The 21735-nt window shown below is 30.3% G+C and overlaps 1 protein-coding gene across 1 annotated transcript in view; it reads left to right on the top strand.

The window, feature by feature from the left end:
- Positions 1-17797, top strand: part of LOC142334206 (carbonic anhydrase 1-like) — a 122296-nt gene extending 104499 nt beyond the window's left edge. Inside the window, exons 4-7 of the mRNA XM_075382036.1 lie at positions 3897-4017; positions 8713-8818; positions 13509-13739; positions 16539-17797. Of these exons, the coding sequence (XP_075238151.1) occupies positions 3897-4017; positions 8713-8818; positions 13509-13739; positions 16539-16751 (671 nt within the window). The 3' untranslated portion in view covers positions 16752-17797. The remainder of the gene's footprint in view (positions 1-3896; positions 4018-8712; positions 8819-13508; positions 13740-16538) is intronic.
- The last annotated feature ends 3938 nt before the right edge of the window (positions 17798-21735 follow it).

Below are 21735 nucleotides of genomic sequence, written 5' to 3'. Positions count from 1 at the left end.
TTTAAAATTATTTGCCAGCATGGCTAAATAATTTTCAATGGTTACAAAAACAACTTTCACATGTTGTTCGTAAGTTTTAACACACTCATTCACATTTGCAAACATTTCTAGGTTTTTGCTTTAAATTTCTACTTCACAATTCCTATTTTGTACAAAAAGCATTAACTTTATCACTTGTATCCAACATATGTGTTTACGCCATTCTGGCATAAAGTTTTCCGTTATTTTCTACGAATTCCAAGCTAGGGTAGGTCCCGTTGTTTTGTTACAAGGAATGTTTGAATTCCACTTGGTTTCGTATTGCTGGGTCTGTAAAGCCCACCTGTTTTTATTATTGTTCTTGTGTTCGACCCTCCCACCGTCATCCTTAGCGACCGCGCCTATTATTCTATCGAGTTATTTCTGACTACCCTTTTCATACACCCGTTATTTTTCGTCCCCTTACTAATACACACACACACACTCTCCTGTCCACTACCTGGATCTGGTTACCCCCGCCTTTTTTCGCCATCTTTTCGGCAGAGTACCTCCAACATCTCACCACTGCAGTCGCCTAGGGCAATACTCTCCTGCAAACTTTGTGGTAACATTCACGCTCAAGCAGAATTTCAAACTCATCACTACACATTTGAGATTCCACGCCTCATTCTACCACTAAACCACATCACGCCGCTGTATTCCTGATTCACCGTGCGGACTACGCCCAGGACTACATAGGTATTCTTCTGTACTTGCTGCTACGAGTTCATCTCTGGCAAATATTTGTGTGCTACAGCCAAGTTCAGTTTTTCATTACTCATTACGTTAAACCTTTATGTCATCATTCAAATTTGTGGAACATTCAGTTCATCCTACCTATGCCGTTCAAGTTTCAATTTCACTTTAGTACAGTCACGACAGGTCACTTACAGAAGGCTGTCATTGTTCAGCTGCAACCCATTTCATGTGCTCAATTAAGTTCAGTGTGATTATATTGTAATTAACTCTTTTGTACTGTAATATTATTGTGTCTTTTTCTACGTCAAACTAGAATTACATTTTTACATTATTTAACGTTAAGTTTGTGGTTCATAAATCAGGAAAGGCCAATGCCAATCAAGATTTACGGTAATTTGTTTTTCTAAGTTTGATATGAAGCTGATATGTTGATTTCAGTTGATATTTCTTATGTGAAATTAAGTTATGTTTATTTCATAATTTCATTTAATTTAAGGTTATGCTTTAACATAAGTTCAGTTGTTTTACATAATTAAAGTCCAATTTCTTTTGGCAAATACTAGCTGTGTGTTTTTTTTATTTTTTAACTTTACCCAACAATATGTGTATTTGCTCCTTATATAAGGATTTCTCGAATATGTCGACCAAGTATCTCAATTCCAACACAAATAAATCATCTCGAAACTTCTCGGCTTCCGGTAGGTTTTCCTCTTCTAGAAAAATGGCGATTTCATATCTTAATTCATAAGCACGTTGTGTAAATTTCCACGTGATAACCATCTTACCTCGCACTAAAATAGTAACGCTAAATATACTGCACCTATATCTTTAGAAAGTGGAGAAAAGATTCTTGATTTTAGGGGTCTCATTTTTACATAATTTACTACGGTTACAACCGTTGTTAGCACAATATTCAGACCAGGACTCGCTTCTTTGGAAGCCAGAGCTTCTCTGTGGATCATGCAATGTATCCAGACACACTTGGAGATTTTTGTTTTATAAGTGCTTGTATACTTTGGGATCTTTCAGACATTGAACGAGCACTATCGGTACATATTCCGACGCAATTTTTCCACTCTATATTTGCCTCGTTCATAAAATCATTTAAGACAGCAAATAATACGACTGTTGTTGCTTTGAGTTCTATTGTTTGCAGAAAAGTAGTTCTTCTACTGCTGACATACCACCACAAAATCGAACGTAAGCAAGGAAATGGCCATCTTTATTGCTACCTGTTGCCTCATCAAGCTGAATTGAAAACAATTTGTCACGCGACATCTCGAAAAGATGATGCTGAATACATTCAGTTATGTCACCAATTCGACCCGCAACAGTATCATTTGTTAGAGGTATGAACTGCAATTTTTGGCTAAATTATCTCCAAACATAGTTTCTACAATCTCAATTGCAGCTGGAAAAATAAGCTCTTCATCAATGGTGTGAGGCTTTTTATAGCTGGCTATTTTATATGAAACTTTGTAAGAGACAAGTAAAGTTTTTCATTCAAAAAGTTTTTCATTCACAAAGTTTTTTTAAAAATGTTTGCTTTTTATATTATTTTAATTTTAGTTCGAAGAATTCTCGAGGTTTGTTAACGTATTCACTATGAAGCGTTTCCAAATGTCGTTTAAGTTTATTAGGTTTCATGCTGTCTGCTGCCAAAAGGTTTGAGCAAATTACACCCATGGGCTTTTCTTCTTAATTTACTTCAGTAATGGTAAACCAAAATTTAAGTATTCTTGAGAATATTTTCTTAATTTTATTTTCGAAACGCGCTCGTCTGTGCCTTGTTGATGCTTCAATATCGTCTATTGTTCGCTTACGCCCACTTAAAAATTTATTCATGATTCTGTATAAATCTACTGACGTGAATATTTAATACCGTGAATTGAAATTAACACGCAAATTACAACATAGACATTCACGATAAATTCGATAGCGATAGAAGGATCGACTTGACTGAGACTGGCTGGAATTGAACAAGGTGCAGTATTTATACATATTTGTGCAGACGTTCAAGAATGTTCGAGACTAATAGGAACTTCTCACGAAGCCGCGAGAATGTCCGATATGGAGGTCGTAAGACAAAGAGCAATAGAGAGGCATTGATTCTGGTTTTGTCAATGCAGAGAATCGGTGTTGCCAAATTCGGTGTGGCAAATATCAATAAATTTACTAATTCTTGGTAATTTGCAAAGTTTGTAATTAAGGTCGTAGTGTTCCTTTAGCGCCAAAATACTCAAAATACATTATTATTGTATGAGTGGGGGCGCGATGAAAATTATTATTGAAAATTGAGTCGCAAATACTGAAATGGTTAAGAAAAGCTGATTTAAATGTCTCTACTCGAAACATTTAACCTTAACTTGTTCTGGAATATTCATTACCTCTCAATCTAATGTATTCTACAATCATCCACTGTTAAGTAATTATACTCCAAATATAAAATCAATAATAATAATTAAAGTAAAGAAAAAATTCAAAAACAGTTTTCAAAAAAAGTCATTTAAAATAATCTAAAACTAGATGGCCGTTTCAGTTTTAAAACATCAGCAGAGGATACTGAGGGAATTTGAATTGTTTAAAACAATTAAAAAATTAATTTATAATTAATTAATTTTTTTCTTTTTACAGTTTTTATTTTGTTAATTAATTAAATGGGATAATAAAAAATATTAATTTCAAATAAACAATATTTAGGAAAAGCGATAAGTGTCGTCGATTTAGACAATACGAATAGGAAGCCAGTTCAAAAACATCTAAATCACCTACTCAGATTGCCCAGGGGCAGTGATTTGGAAGTTTCGTTATTTACATTTTCTTTAGCTAAATTTAGGCTTTCGACTGGAAATGCCTAAAACAAAAATAGTTGTTGCTTTACGGAAGAATTGTTTATTCGTCAATTAATATTTATAATTATTACCAATGAACTAATCAATTATTTTACATCATCCCCAGTATCTATGATACTAAGCATGATGATTGTTTAATAATCGAAACGGCTGTAAAATTTTATGTGATTTTAAGTGAAATATTTAATAAATGGATGTATTCGTTCGTCTTCACATGCATACATGTGTGTGTGTGTGTGTGTGTGTGTGTGTGTGTGTGCGCGCGCATGTATTTAAAAGAATACACTAGTTTCTTTCTCGGTTTCATAATTCTATAAATTATTTCAGTTGTGTTAAATGTTGAACAATACTGTGAGGTGGCAGTTGCAGCAGGTGGATTGCGAGGTCTGTACCAGTTAGATGAAATACATTTCCACTGGGAAGCTGAACACACAATTGATAAAAAGCGGTAAGCGAAATAAAACATTAAATGTGATAAATGCAAACAAAAAGTTATTTTCTATTAATTTTACATGTAATTAAATGTGTCAATTCATACATTTTAATTATTAAAAAATTAACATCTTATCATGTCAAAAAATGATAAGATTTTTTCTTATTTTCTTTACACAAAGAATGAAATCAAGGAGACATATTCAAAAAATTAGGCTACATAAATATAATAATAGAAAAAAAATCAGTTTATTAAAAAAATTTATTTTATCGCATCAGCTACACCTTAAATTACCTTACTATACTCGATTCACTTTAAGAGCTAGCCTGATATAAACAAACCGCGTGGCATTGTAATAGATTGTCTCAAAAGTAGTTGCACACGTACAAATTATTATTAATTATCTCCTTCAATGCGACTGACTACTTGTACAAGGTAACTAATAAGAAAATTTTTCAAAAAAGTAGACAACATACGAAAATTTTATTTGCATATTTATTCTTTACTTGTTTCCTGTTTATTATTATTTTTTTTTATTTCCTTTCAGTTTCAGTTTTATCTTTTCTATTTTATCAATAATGACAAATTTAAGTTAAACCTGTAATATTAAAAGTTTAAATAAATATTAACAAAATAATTTAATTAATTAACATATAGTAATTTAGTTTCTACCCCACCGGGTTGGTCTAGTGGTGAACGCGTCTTCCCAAATCAGCTGATTTGGAAGTTGAGAGTTCCAGCGTTCAAGTCCTAGTAAAGCCAGTTATTTTTACATGGACTTGGACTTGAATACTAGATCGTGGATACCGGTGTTCTTTGGTGGTTGGGTTTCAATTAACCACACATCTCAGGTCGAACTGAGAATGTACAAGACTACACTTCATTCACATTCATACATATCATCCTCACTCATCCTCTGAAGTATTATCTAAACGGTAGTTACCGGAGGCTAAACAGGAAAAAAAAAGTAAGTAATTTAGTTTCTACGGATTACGCATACTTTTGGTATTCCATATAAGTTCAGTAAGCATTTACTATTAATTACCTGTAAAAGTGAAGTTCTTATTCCAGCCCGGCAATTCTGCCTAAATTGAGTCGTAAGAAGATTTTGAAGACGAATGTGATGAATTAGTATTGAAATTTATGATCATACTTTCAACTGCCGCCTCAAAAACGATATTTTTTCCAAAAATAATTCTGCTCTTTTTCAACGTGCTTTTCTTGCTTCCAGTTGTCGGCCTGTACTCTCGCTATGCTATTTTCTAGCAATTTTCCATGTCTTTTATTTTGCATCTTTTTTTATTACGCGCTATGTACCCTTTAATCTGGTTCCAGACCAATTCTATCAGATTTTGATATGCAATGGTAGGGAGGTAATCGTAAAACTACGTGAACGTTTTCCCGAGCGACTTCATCCGCGACAAATCATTTGAAACGGGATGTGTTTTGTTTGACTATTTCCATTAATTCAATTTTTATATTTGATTTTTTCGAAAACAACAATTTTGCCCTTTAATCACGAAATTATATCGGCTTTCAACCACGATATATTAGGAATACGTTTGTCTTTATACTACGGTAAGACCCATTGTCCGTGACTATTACACTGCTACCCTTAAAAAGCTGCACAGTTTTTTAAACTGATTTATGAAAACATCTCCATTCATCTTTTGCTGGCAATCATCAAGAGATATAAACTAACCGGTTTTTTTCTGAAAAAACTGTTCATTTTCAATCTTACAGCAGTTTTTACAAATTCGTCGCACTGTGACAAGTCGGGTTTGCTTCTTTTCCTTTTCTTGTTTGGTGTCTGCAATTTACCAGTTTCTTTAATCTCATTACTTATGCTGTAAACACTAATTGCCAACACGCCAATCAGTTCGGATGTAATTTCCTAGATATCTTTACGGTTAAAGAGGGATTTTTATACTATAGAGAATTAAATACATTAAAAATAATAGTATTTTCTCCACTTTTTAAAGATTTCTGACTTTTATGTTTCACAGTGGAAGATGAAGCTCTATCAGTCATTTTTACAGTTTAATATAATAATAATAGACTATCCCTTAAACAGATTCAAATGTTACAAAAACACCAAACAGAAAGCAAAGTAACAAATACTGGAATTAATTCGTATCCTCAGATATAACAATTAAATAAAACACAAAGAATTTACATAACAGCAGCCCGAAAATAGCATTCAGAACTTAGAAAATAAAAAAAAATATAGGCTACTCAGTTTTAATATCTTGTAATACACAAAGCTAAGATGAACTAAGATGATGTTTACACCCGATGTAAGAACGAAAACTAAAGAAGTTTAAGAATTGTTAATAGAGCATGATCATTAACCACTTTCTTGTATTTTGCGTTAATTGCCTAATAACAGTAAACAATGTAAGAATGATTCATATATTATTTGATGTCTTCATTTGACGCCAACTGAAACGAGCTATTTACGAATGAATTATATGGCAACTACATTTAAAGTTATTTCACAGTTGAAAAAAACACGATAGACCAGTGGTTTCGAAACTTTTCCGAGTCCGACGTCCTTTTTCAATTAAAATATTTTCATGGCGACCTACCCTAAGCAAAAGTATGACTACTACTCGTTGTAAGTAAGAGATAAAAATAAATAAAACTCATGTATCTTTATTATTTTTTTACTTTGTTAACATTAAGTTAATAATTATAAATGTCTTGGTTCAATTAATTATGAAGCTTTTACAATATTTCGCAGCGCCCCTGTGAAGAGGCCGCGGCTTCCCGGGGTGCCGCAGCGCACCGTTTGGGAACCATTGCGATAGACGATAAAGTAGTATAAATACTGGTGAGGACTAACAAATTGAGTCACCCGTTAATGTTCATTACTGCACTAACACAATCCCACATGCTGCAGTAAAATCCTACTACTACAAACAACAGGCAGGATAGCTCTAAAGCTGAACACAGAATACATAACATTATCATAATGGAAGAAATTTATCACAGCGGGCAGCCATCTTTTGTATTCTCTCGTCATAGAACGAAACCGCCAGTGAAAAAACTAATTCTGCAAACCAATTCTAATTAAAAATCTCTTCAGATTCAAAATAAATAAACTGCTTTACATCGAGTCTGAAATGTACGAGATAACAAATCCATCTATTTTTTGGTCTGCGGCCAAAAAGTAACGAAATGCCTTGGTTTCAATTCCGAATCGGCCGACATAATTTTTTCAAGACCTCACAGTAGAAGTTATTTATTATCGTTGAGCCTTGTCGGAACAATTAAACTAACAAGTTGACAAAGTCTATTAGAATTTACTGTTACGCCTTTTCAGTGATGTAGTATTTCCCCACACCATGGACTGTAATTTATGGAAGTATGGCCTAACTGTAGTAATGTTTGGACTGTTATAAAGTACCGTCCATAACTTGTTAGCGATGACAAAATGACTTAAGAACTTATCTCTTTTCTCCCGGTAACTCTGGAAAAGTAAAATGACCGCCGACTTGGTTCTGCATTTCTCAGAAAACTACTTCGGCTACCAGTTTGAGCCAACTTCCTGTTTTAAATATTGGACACAATTTTATAGATATTGGATTCATTTTTTATATTGGCCCCATTTTTCGCTATTCTACAAAATATTGCTAGCGTTTTTATCATAAAAACTAAAAAATACTTAAAAATATACTTAAATGAATTTCAAGCAGTCTAGCGTCTTGCGTTTAGGAGACTGTTAACAAACACTCTTTCACGGTCTGATAACTGTCAGATGATTTCAATATTTTAACCCATAACGAAATGCGAACTCGTTTTGTTTTTACTTGCTAACATGAAGGAGTTCTGTGCAAATGTGTAAAAGTATGACAGCGATGCTATTACAAAGAAGTTCGAAAAATAAGCTTGTAAAATCAGATACGAAGTAAGTACATGATGAGAAGTAACAACCATAATCCGTAGTAATTTATTTCACTGGAATTAAAAATTCAGTTAAATTTAAAATTTTAAGAGAATATATTTCCAAATACAGTAATATATTCTAAATAATCTAAAGCTTGGACGATGTTAGCACCAACCGGTATAGTTTATTTTACTAAATTGCAATTAAAAAAAGAATTATATCTGTGTATTTGTTCAATGAAGCTGAACAAATTAATTTAAAATTATTATTTTTAATGAGAAATAAGAATTTTTACATTTTACAAATCTAAAATTTAAATAATTTATCAATTATTTAAAAAATCTTTCAAACCTAAAATTGAAAACATAACAACTTTCAGTAAAAATTGTAATGTTTTATTAAAATAAAAAAGCATTATATATGATTTTGCCAAAACAAAACAGAAAAAAATGCTTATTTTTATTTATTTATATGAGAACTATCATTACCTAACATTACCAAACCTACAGCGTGCTGTTTCTGCATTTGACAAGTACACAAGTTCAATACAATTGACATGCAACATATATCCCATTTAACTCTGAATTCTGACAAATTACAAGTCAAATTAATGCAATTATTTATAGTTACCGCCATGTGTATGGGTTTTTTTTTTATAATATAGAAATATATTAAATTTGAAAACAAACCATCTCTGTATTAGTTTAGGCAAACTTTAGTACAGTCTAACTTTAGTTCCGTAAGATATTTATTTTAGTAATTTTAAAACTAATTATATTATAATATTAAATATATATTTAACAATTAAATTTTAATTGCAGGTTACCATTAGAAGTGCATTTTGTTCATCATAATATTTTATATAATAACATCACGCAAGCATTATTTTACGAACAAGGTTTGGCAGTGGTAGCTGTTCTCTTCCATGTAAGTAAAAATCTTCTTATTCGTGTCCTATTGTCAGTTGCCGAGGTTACGAGAGCTCTCCATGCTTTCCAGTCTCCAGCCATTCTGCCTCACTCAACTGAGTTTTCTCCTCAGTCTCACAAAAGGGTCCATAATCTGATCCACCCACCTGGCCCTACATCGACCTTTTCTTCCATCTATCCCGTATTTTCACACTCTTCTGGACAGTCTTATCTTCAGACATTCTCAAAATATGTACCAACTGTCTTATTAGATCTTCTGCCCTCTGGATAATGGGCTTTGTATTCATGATCGCTCTAATTACTGTTTCTAATGAATTCTCATCTAGTTTTACCCGAAACTCTTCTAAGATATATCATTTCCTGAGTCTGCAGTGTACTTCTGCTCCTCTTTAACATGGCTCCAGTCTCATTGGAACAGAGTAAAGTAGTTTCTGTAACTCTGTTATCATTTCTTTTTCTTTTATGTCATCCTCAACAAACATAATTTCAGGATAGTATATCCTGAAGTTTCTCATTTCAAATCCTGAGGTAACTTTATTTTCAAATTCCACATTCCCCTCACTACACCATAAAAAAAATCAGAAAAATACTCGCTCCATTTAGTCATTATTTAATTTTCCCCAGTTAGTAATTTCCTGTCCTTGTCTCGATAAATTTTAGAGGACTTTTTTTGTCTTTTTTAAAGGTTTTGAGATTCTGTAAAAAAAAACGTCTAACTTTCTGAATAATTATTTTCCATATATCTTCCAATACCCTCCCATGCATGACTTATGCTTTGCAGCTTTAATGGCACTCTTTGCCTTAATTCTTTGCTCCTTATATCATAAAGATATAAGGAGCAAAGATTTCAGTTACAGATTTCAGTTACAGCTGTCAAACATTTTCTTTTTCTTCATTTCATTTTTCATCTCTTTTGTCAAACAGTTTGTCCTCTTCTGCATTTTTTTGGTCCTAATCTTCCCGCAGCTTTCTTCTACTGCACTTATAAAATTGTCTTTGAAGGTTATCCAACATTTCTTCAAATCTGCAGACTACCAACATTCTCAGTTTCAGAATCTGTTCATCCTGTTTCATCCTGTTCAGAATCTCCCTGTATTTTTCCTTAAGTTTATGTACTTTAATTTTGTATTCCTGCTGTGGACTATTCTTCTTAATCTTTCTTCTCAGACTCATAGTCTCTTGTACCACCAATTTCAAGACTACCAGATGATGTTTTATATCCAATGTGGATCCTCTCATTACTCTTGCCTCCCTAACTCTACCAAACATAAATTTAGAAAATATTAAATAGTGTATAGTTGAATTTTTGCCTCTAGATTAATTCACTCTTGTATACTTGTGGATACTTTTCTGAGGGAACCTAGTATTAGCAATCGTATAGTATTAGTAATCATAAGTCAAGTAACCATTCTCCATTGTTATCAGTTATTTCCTCTCTATAATTTCTCCTCACCTGTTCATTCAGCATCTGCCGGTTGCCCTTTTGGCCATTCATGTCCCCCATCAGGATCTCTGTTCGTTTAGCCTCAGCAATTTTCAACTGAAGCTCATCAGAAAATTCATCTTTTATGTGTGAAAGCTGATCATCAAGAGAAGCGTACATAACAATAAGAGAAAAGAGCTCATCTCCTTCGTTTACTTCCTTCCTCATTATGCCTTCATCCATGTACTTTCACTCCTTAATATTCTTTATCTTATCCCTATACACCAGTAAACTGTAAAAAAAAAAAGATAAAATCACCATACAGTGTTGACTCTTCTTGTTTCAGTGATATCCAAGTATGACACCTCTTTTCATATTTCCACAATTAATACTAATTCTTTCCATTTCACCATCCTCCACATTCTGTTATCCAATGTTTTTAAATGTCAATGTTATTAAATTTCTCCAATTTTTTTAATGGTAAAGTCCTATCTGCATACTCTTGATTTAAATTTCTTTTAGTAATGGTAAATTCAGATGGATGGCACTACTCAAGATAGTTGCCAGGTGGATGGCAACTAACCCATGGCACCCTATTACAGTGTGGGGCTGCCTCCTTATGGCTCTCGTTCTTACCGCATTTAAGGGCCACATCCTCATTTCATATCCTTCTAACAGTAAACTTGACACTACTGCTTGAGATGTTACAGTAGGTTCAGAACCAAAAGAATCACTTATATTATTTTGAAAGTACTTAACGTATAATGATTATTTTTTTAAATGTAATTTATAACAATTTTTTATCCAGTACAATAATTATGATATTTTAGTTTTTTAAAACTGATTTTTTAATATTTTTTTTTATTTAAAAAAATCTGAAAAACTTTATTGTGTGTGTGTGCGCGCGCGCGTGTATAAATATACATATATATATATATATATATATATATATAAAATGTTATCCATTAAAAGATGTCATTTTGAATTCCTCATATTTTTCAACACAAGAGATGCAGATGTTATTTATAAACAGCTAATAACTGAAAACAATACAATTTATTTTAAAATGATATGAGATAAAAATTGAATGATATAATCTCCAATAACTCAAAGAAATTGTGAAAATTCATTACAAATATGGTAAACATTTTGCGAAGGCAATTTGGAAACTTCACGGGGATTTTGAGTGAAATGAAACACCCTCTCATACAGCAGATGTAAAACTAGTTGCTAAATTTTAAAACCTTTCTAAGTTACTGTTTAAAATCACAAATCCATCAATGTTATGCTAGGTCAGCTGAAAACTGAGGATTTTGCATAAAGTTCTTGAACTACATGTTTCCAAATTGTAGCTGATGCTGCAATAGGGACCATGAGACCATGCTCAGTATCATATATTTGTTGAATGGATTTGATTTGAAGTAACTCCAATTTTAATATATATATGTAATTGTTGTATGTAATATATTGTAAATAATTATTTTTAGAAGAAATAAAGTCTATAAAACAACAAAAGAACATAACAAACTTTATAAAACATTTACTTGCAAATAAACATAAAACAACAAGTATACAAAAGAATATTCAGGAAAGACAACAGGAAAAGAATGAATAGAGGCCTTGGAAGTGATGGTTTATGAAAGGATGTTGAAAATAAGAAGTTTGTTTTTGTGAGACAAAATGAATAGATCTTAAATAAACAGGGAAGAGAAAATTTATCACACAATCTTAAGAGTCTAACTACGAGTAGCTTGGTAATGCCATAATTACTTTGGCACAAATTTAGTTAATATGGTGATAGAAGGGAATAAACTGAAGATTAAAATAAGAAGATAAAAGATTAGAATATATGAAAAGATAGTTAAGTTAAAGATTAGTTGTAGTAAAAAAGAAGTTAAGATTAATGTAAAAAAACAAAAACGGAAGTGTAGTAACAAATCATTCAACTGATTCATGATAGTAAAAAAAAAATTAACAATTTAGAAATTACGGAAATATGTTGTGATTATAAAAAATTAAACGCACAGAAAAAAATACAAATCCTAAAAATAAAAATTATATTTGTAAATTCATAAATTAAAAATGACCTGATAAACTGCTATAAAGTGCTAGTGAAATTCGACTAGTCAAATTCAACATCAGTTGGTGCAACTGAATTTTTATTTAAAATACCTTGTCATTATTAAGACCATATTCTGACATCTTTGAGAAAATAAGGATTTACGAATGAATGTGGTATACTACCAGTAATATTTTAATAACTAAGGATGTATTATTAAAATTCAAAAGGATTATTATGAGCTAAGATAGCAAAGACTTCAGCAATAGTACAAATTAAACTCAACCTTTTCAGCTGAAGATGAAGAGATAGAAAGTGAATTTGAAGAAATATTGATTTAATCAAACAGCTAACAGAATAAATAGTTTTTTAATGGTAATGGGAGATAGGAATTCTATATTAAGAAAAGGAAAAGTTGTTAGAAAGTATGGAAAGAATGTATAATTATTGAGTTGAAATTAAAAACTGAAACCAAAAAAAGAAAAAATAACAGCAAAGAAATATAAGAGTAAGTAGTTTTTCAGAATTTTACATTAAATATGCAACAATAATTCTCAACAGCTACATAGGGAACTACCTTCAAATTTTAATAAAAGCATTTTACCAAACCAAAGAAAAAAGGAGCAAATAAATGGAAGAATAAGTTTGATTCTCATCTTAGAATAATTTATGAAGAATAAACAAAAGATACACTAGAAATTGTGAACAAATTGTACACAATTTTTTTTTTTTATATGATATAAAATATTGCTGACATTAAAGAAATTATTAGTAGTTTGAAAACATTATGATACTGAATATCAGTAACTAAGTTCTGTTCCTATGTTAACTTTCTTCACACCACCAGCAGATCTTCTGGTTATGCTTTTTGCTCCTGTGTTTTCAATGATGTTTTTCCATTTAATTTTTTTACTGTGTGAAAATTTTATTTTAAAAATTGGTTTGAGGCTACAAAAACTGAATTATCATCTCTCATTATCAGTTAAATTAAAATATATTTTTTATATATGCTAATGTCTTGATAATTATTTTTTAAAAAAAAAGTAATTAAGTAACAGCATTGATATATGAATAATGCACTCTGATATAGAAAAAAAGAGTGCAATTTTGAATTTTTCACAGAATTTAGATTCTGGTGGCCAGAATAATAGTTACTTATAGGAAATTAAGAAAATAATCATAAGGACACATATTTTTTTTTTACAGGAAACAGAGCAAGTAAATACAAACATGGTACCAGTTCTAGAAGCATTGGAAGAAAGTGCAGATACAGTCGGTGATATAACAGCTCTTACATCACCATTTTCACCATCAGCACTTCTACCTGATGATAGAAACTCTTTCTTTCGTTATCAAGGTTCTTTAACAACTCCACCATGTACGGAAGCTGTCATATGGACAGTACTTCATAAAACTGTCCCGATATCAAAACTACAGGTAAAATACACTATGGTTAAAATTATTATGCCTGTGTTCATAAAATTATATTTATAACAATAATGAAAATTATTTTTAAAATGGATTTGGCTCTATTCCTATTTTTTTGTAAAAAAAAGTTACTAAATGGTAAAAAAATTATAACACACAACACAAAGTGTAAAATATAAAACAAGTAACTGTTGAGTGAGCATAGGAAAAATAACAGCACATTAAATGTAAAATAACTTTAATGTGAGGTTTTTCTTAAAGCTTTTTATAATTTACTATTTAAGAATGCAGTAGTTATACAACCCATGACAGTGAACATTAATTGCATGTAATACGACGAAATATAGTGTACTGAAAAATCTAAAAATAAAACCAAGTAGGTTTTATTGAAAAGAGTTGATAAAATGTTGAAAAGCCTGTAAAATAATTTTTTTATTTATTTTTTTTTTATTCCAGGTCATTTTTACAGATATTTTCTCAATCCTTTTGAGAGAGTATAATAACTTAATATTGGCTGAATATTGAATCCATCTTAGACAATAGATATAAGAATGTGCCATTTGCTTATCCATGATGTTCAGCTATGATATTAATTAAACTTAGTTTTGTAATGGCAAATTTTATTATAAAATCTTGAACCCTAATTCAAAGCATTCACCAGTTTTCATAAAATTATATTATATTAATTATACATTACATTGTCGTCTTTGTGGCCATCCTTAATAATTGGTACTATTGTTTTCAGACTGATGTCAACTAATGTTACTGCTGGCAGTTTTTTTTTTTTAATTAGGCAGACCTATCTGGTTAAAAAGTATTGTGTATTTTGAATTATTTCTTTTGATTTAGTATTATGTTGACGGATGTGAATGCTAAGTCACTCTTGTGGCATAGTGGTTTCACCGATGTTGATGGTGAATTAAGGCTTATGGTTAATTAGGCTTTTTAGCCTAGCATGATCTACAGGTTTATAACGTACCTGGTGAATTGCCCACCTATCTAGGTATGGTAGATGGTAGATAATGATAGATAAATGTACCGTTGGTAGGTTTATCCTTACCATTGTTTGTAATTGGAAGTGATGATTGCTCGAGTGACCATCAACTGATTGTCTATGAGATTGCAGGTTGCTTGAGTGAGCGCTACCAATGTAACATTCCGGTTCAGCAAGGTCATTTCCTGCACAGGTGCGGACTGGGAGATATTTGTTGATTTACTTTCGACGAGGCTCTCAGTTCTGGATCGGAGTCTGGATGTCTTGGATTTGGAAGATTTGGCAGTTGGTTTGTCGGCAGCTTTTTTTGATGACACTGGTTCAATTCCCCGAAGTTCCGGTCGAGAGAGGATTGCATCATGGTGGAATAGGGACCAGTCCAACATGAAGAGGGTGGTTTATCGTTTTCGGAGAGCTTCTCAAAATGGGGATGATCCTGAACGATGGGCAGCCCTTGTTGCAGGATACAGGACCCTGAGATGTCATTACTTTCATAAAGTCCAGACTGCGAAAAGGGACTCCTGGCGTTCCTTTGTCCTTGAGCAGGTGAACAGGGATCCCTGGGGCGTAGTATATAGGATCTTGGGACACAAACGACAAAAGGACGTTCTGTCTGCTCTCTCTCAACCAGGTTTGGTGTAATTTCGGATACTTCTGCAATTTTACACAAATTACTAGACGATTTACTGCTTCATGATAGTGTAGCTGGAGAGACTGCATACCATCTGCGGGTGCGGTGAGAGGTCGCTCATTCCCGCGGGGGTGATAACGAACAGTGAGACGGAATATGTCCTGGGAATTTTTCTGGACATTTCCGGAGCATTTAATAATTTATGGTGGCCTACTATTTACCAACTCCAAAAAAGAGAATATACTGTAAGTGAATTGTGGGTTACGTTACTTCAGTCATCGGGATGTATTGCTTCGCGAGGGCAGCCATGAAATTGGCAAGACGCTGTCTAAGGGATGTCCACAGGGCAGCGTGTTGGATCGATTATTATGGGTAGTGAAGTTTGATTCTCTCCTGCGGCTGAGGTTGGCCAGCGGATGTTGCACAGTGGCTTTTGCTGACGATGGGCTCCTGCTGGTCGAAGGAAGGTTGAATTCACAATAAAAAATGGGACAGTCAGTGTGACTGACCAAAATGTTAAAAATTGACAAATAAAATATTGACTAAAACTTTTTTGTAGGTTTATTAATGATGGGTATTTTGTAGATTGAATGACATGAAATAAGAGGTAAATATTATGGTATTTTAACAATTTTTTTATTCTGGGAGAATGACAATATAAAGATTAAACGTGAGCAAAAATCTTGTAAAAAATAAAACTAATTTTGATGACAATATTAAAGTGCATTGATAAATAACAGATTTGGACTTACCTTTCATCTCCTGGATCATTACAAATAATGAAAGATGAAGAAAAATTTTTAAAAAATAAGCAGTATAATTTAGTTAGTCCAAGAATCTTTTAACTTTCTTTATCATTTAGAAAATAAAAGTTCAAAGAAGCAAAACAACTTATTTAGGTTCTTTTACGCACTTAAGAAGTTATCATTGTATGTCTTACTCATACATTTATCACTTAATCCCTAAAACTGCAGATTAGAAATGCAATATCCCAATCCAATATTACCCTTGTTTTTACAAATAAATGATTTCTTTGATATGTTTCACTGTTTGGCTAAAATACTGAAAAGATTAACTTATATTGGTTGAAAAAATTTTCCACTTTGAACCATACTTGGAATTTTATATAATTTAAAGTAAATAAATAGGAAAAATACAAATAACTTTTTTTAATGATTTTTAGTTGGAGAAATTCCGAACTGTTAATACTACTGCTGGTCTTCTAGATGCTAATTTCCGTCCAACACAACCACTGAACAGCAGAACAGTATATTTGATGAGCGATAACCTGATAGATGATAATGAAACTGCATCAGCACAGAAATTTAAATGTTGGTCATACATTATTCTAATCATTCCAATGATTTTATGTTCATCACTAAGACAATATGTTTAAACTGACTGAATTACCAAATCATACTAAGATTAAGTAAATATCAGAAAATTTTAAAATAAAATATCATTTTTAATAAAATTGATTTAGTGCTACCAATGAAAATCACAATACTAATCTTAGTATTATATTAAATAGGTATTAAAAAGTATAGATATATAATTTTAATTATTTAAAAATAAAATATGTAATATTCTATTATGTATTTGCTTAATGTGTATCTACTGGAAGATAAAAATATCAATCCTTTTATTAATGTGGAAGAATTTAAATCTTTTCAGCCAGGAACAAATATCAGCTAAAAGTATTTTTTATAATCTAATAATTTTACCTTTTCATATCCATAATGCTCCTTTCCTCATCAGTAGTTTTAAGGATATTTTCATATTTAATAAAAATGTTGCTTTTTATCTCAAAAAAATAATAATGTATATAAAACTTAGATTGTGATTGATGTATTGTGATCTTATATTGTGACTAAACTAGCGGAGGAGCAAATATAACAGGAATAATAAGTTAATCATTAGGAGGTTATTAAGCCACTTTTAATTAATTTTTCTTAACACAAAAGTATGAAACTCTGATAGTTTTTAAAAATCATTGTTGTACCTTTGTCCTAAGTAGATACATATTAATTAAACATTTAATTTATAAAAATTAATTACTATTGATATCTGTGATATTAATTTAAAATTATATGTTATGTTAATTTTCTTGAAAAACTAAAAAATAAAAAAATATTATACTTAAGTTGTTATGTATTTAAATATTATTATATATGTTACTTTTATTTATTTTAAAAATCACTGTCTTAAATTAATGAACAAATTTGTCAGGGAGGTTAAGATTACTTCTACATTCATTCATTGTTAAATGAATGGTATTTTTTCTGTTTAACTGTTAATGTAATTTGATATTTAAAGTTTATTAGCAGAGGATTAAGTATAGTCAAGAAGACAATATACGTAATAAATTGTGTACATAGATGTTAACTACAAATGCTTCTTTTTTTTATGAAAAAAATACAATACCTACAAAATTAATTTTCCATATATTATATATATATATTTTTTGAATTAATGTTATCACAACTTTCTTAAAAATAAATGAATTGTAAAAGCCCGTAATTCACTGTATAACATCATTACCTTTAAGGGGGGTCTGACTGATCTGCTTACTGTACAAATGGATGCTTCCATGCAGTACTTAATTATAGAAATAGTTAAAGAAGTCTGAATCTACTGACTGATGGGTCTTTAAATTCTGGTAGAAATACATGTTCTTGCAGCATTGTATTTAAAAGGAGGTCAATGCAAAATCATTAGTCATTAATGTGTAATAACTAACAATCATTCAGAATCAGGATTCCTCACTTTCTCCATGGGTTGTGAACAGGATGGAGCTTCCTCTGAGTAAGTTTGTTTGACTTTTGCTCTAATTTCTCCATGAATTGATTACCTTTTCTCTCCATCAACACCCTTTCCTTGTCGTAGATTCCTTATTTCTCAGTTCTGTAGATGTGAATAAGGGCTCACCATATTTTGCTGGGGATAGTGTGATCTGTAAACCCTTTCTTATACATTCTTAGTACATCTAGAAGGTTGAGCTGTCTGATGATTGCACAAACTCTAATGGTTGATCAGTTATATAACATCAGAACTCCTAGTCTCTCCTAAACCACAATTTTAATACACAAAGAACTACGATTTTAATACACTACTTCGTTTGGAGAGCATTCAGGTTCTCATAAACTTTTCAAAAGGTCAGTAGTTATCTAATACCAATAATACTCAAATAAACTCATATATGACTTACAAACTTCAATATAATTATTTTTTAATCAGATTAAATAGTATAATAACTTTTACATCAGTAAGCTTGATATGAAATTTATTACTGACAGTTCAGATAAGATTTACAGTTACTAAATGTGATAAGTAACTATCTGTTTCATGGGAATCTTTTTGATTAAACACAATACAGTACAGTACAGTATTAATAAATTGTAATATTGTTGTCACAATTAATAAGATAGTTACTACTTAGTTACAATAGTTACTACTCTTACTGCCCAAGGTAATATATTTACTCTGCATATGATAACCCTCGTTATCAAATAAATCATTTCATTTTTGTAAATTAATGTAATAATTTTGAAATTAAATAAGTTCATGTGGCTTATATTTATTTGTTTACTATTACTTTGTGAACATTAATTTATAATGTTTACATTAATAGATAAATGACTAAGTAGTAAATATAATTTTAACGATCTTTACTAAATGTTATCTCCTAACAAACTGTAAAACATGGAAATAAATCACAATAAAAATCTAAACAAACTTTGAAGATTTTGCAATGCTGAAACAAATAAAAAGTGATAAATAAAAGTAAGTAGAAAATGTTAATACATTATAAATAAATTGAATGCCAAAATATTTTATAAATTGACACAATCAAACATAAATTGAAGCAAAATCAATCACAATGAAGTAGAATCAAATAACATTAATAGTTATAGTTTCATAAAATTTTAATTAAATTATTTATAAATACTTAAAAATTATAAATTATTTAAAATAATTCTAAATAATTAGTGAGCAAATATCATTAATATGATTATTGGCAGATAATTAATTAAAAATATTATTATAATAATAATACTCACAGTGAATTATTTTTTTCTAGAATAATGGTATGAATACAATGGTGATAAAACAACTTAATTTTCAAGCTTGTGAATTGCTGCTGGAATTGTACATGCATTTAGTATACATTACATACACTTAAACAAATAAATTATTGATTGTAAAAAAATATAAAAGATTATCTTTATCAAGATTATAGATAAAATTATCTAATATCAATAATAATCAAAAAAACTCATAAGACTCACATAAAATTCAATATATATATTTTTTTAATCAGATCAAATGAAGTAATAACATTTATATCAACAAGCTTTGTATGAAATTTATTAGTTACTTCAGATAAGAGATAATCTAAAAGAAAAAAATTCTTAAAATAATCTTTTATGATCTAAAAAATTATTTCTTTTATTTACATTCTTATTGAATTAAAGAAATTCAATAAGGGAGGTTTCTAAATGACTTGCAATTGGACAAATGTGAATCATGTGAAGATTAATAGAAATACATAAGACAATGACTGCAATTTATGATTAGCAAAGGAAGATAATTTTATTATTTAAGTTAAATATAAAAAAATATTTGGATGTGAATTCGTTGATATGTGGATGAATCAGATAATTGCAAAATATGATTAATATCTGTAAAAATTTTTTAAAAAGAAAAATCTTCTCTTTATAAATATATAACAGATCAATATAAATGTACATAAAATTTTAAACTAAATTACACATTCTAATAGTTGATGAAAAGTTTTTGTTAAGATACGTGAAATACACTGTAAAAAGATAATTTATACAAAACTGAATTTTAAAACCTTCAGAACTTAGTGAATAATGAGTAAGATATTAGATTTTAACAAAAAACCAGACAAGGAAAACTCCACACCAGCCAATTTTCACTAAATTATATCAACACTTTCATCTAAAGAGTAAATTAATCTTGTTATGAAAGAGTAAGAATAAAACCACATTATTTTAATGGTGGTCTCTTGCCATGAAATGCCTTTATAACCTTTGTGAATATAAAAGAATATTCTTATAGATTAAACCTTTTTACAGAGTAACAGATTTTCATTATCACTCATGGGATTTGGTTATAGTTTGATGATAGCTCATGAAAATTACTCTTACTTTTACTTGAAATATTGAAAAATCAATATTAGTTCAATAATGTACGAGTATTGGTTTAATAAAATTATATTTGATAGTATGTATCTTATTTTTTTTCATAAGATTTAACAATTTATGTAAGTAATTTCTTCTGACTCAGCTTAATTGTATTTAAAATAACCATCTATTTAAAGTAATATCTTCAAAAATATAATAACCAGTTTTTAAATTGACACTTATTTAAATTGAGTACATTTTAATTTAAGGTAAAACTTACAAAAAATTTACCAAAGTCTGAGCTAGCTTTACTCATAATCATTTTTCTTCAGAGAGTGCCTCTGAGCTAAGTGTTTTCATTCTATCAGTAATGGGACTAGTGTGTAAAGGATGTTTGTTATTTATTAGTTTTATCACACATACAATATATATATAAATATATACATTGTGTGTGTGTGTGTGTGTGTGTGTGTGTGTGTGTGTGTGTGTGTGTGTGTGTGTGTGTGTGTGTGTGTGTGTGTATGTGTGTTTTAAATTATATTTTTTTATTTAGAGTATAGATTTTATATGCTAATATGTGTTCTTCCTTTATTATTAATTTGTAAGATTTTCATGTTGAAAATTCAACATCAATAGTAACAACAATGGTGATGACAAAAAAAGAACAAATTTTCTGAGTTTTGTTTTAAAAAATCTTTAGTTATCTTGAAAAAACTTACAGTGGGATTATGAAAGTTCCTTTCTTCACAGAATAAATAAAGAATTATGACTCCAACTGGAGTCATAATAATATGACTCCAAGTTTTTAATATAGATTAAAAAAAAATTCTATACATATATTCTATATCTATACTTTCTATATTATTAATAAATTAATCTCTTTGGGTTTTTTGTTAATGCTAATCTCAAAATCTAACAAACAAATTTCAGTGAAACTTTACATGCTAAATAGCAGGCATTGAGCAGAAGGCTTTCCACTATGTTTGTTATCAACATGTTAAAAAGAACTGGAGTCATTACAAATTTTACTCACTTACCTTCTTGACATGCCCACAAGTTACTCTGACAAGTGTAACGCATTACTCGCTCAGTCCCTCTGTAATCATCATTTTGTGGTACAGTTTCTTCAATGGCAGAGTTTATAAAAAGGTTTTATAGTCTCATTGAGTCTATAAATTTGCACAATGATGTGTGGTTATGTGAGTGGGTGCTAGCACCAAAAATGAACAA

This window comes from Lycorma delicatula, chromosome 1, assembly GCF_047948215.1.
Source record: "Lycorma delicatula isolate Av1 chromosome 1, ASM4794821v1, whole genome shotgun sequence".
NCBI lineage: Eukaryota > Metazoa > Arthropoda > Insecta > Hemiptera > Fulgoridae > Lycorma > Lycorma delicatula.
Note: the sequence above shows the minus strand (reverse complement) of the source record. Positions and strands in the feature narration are given on the sequence as shown.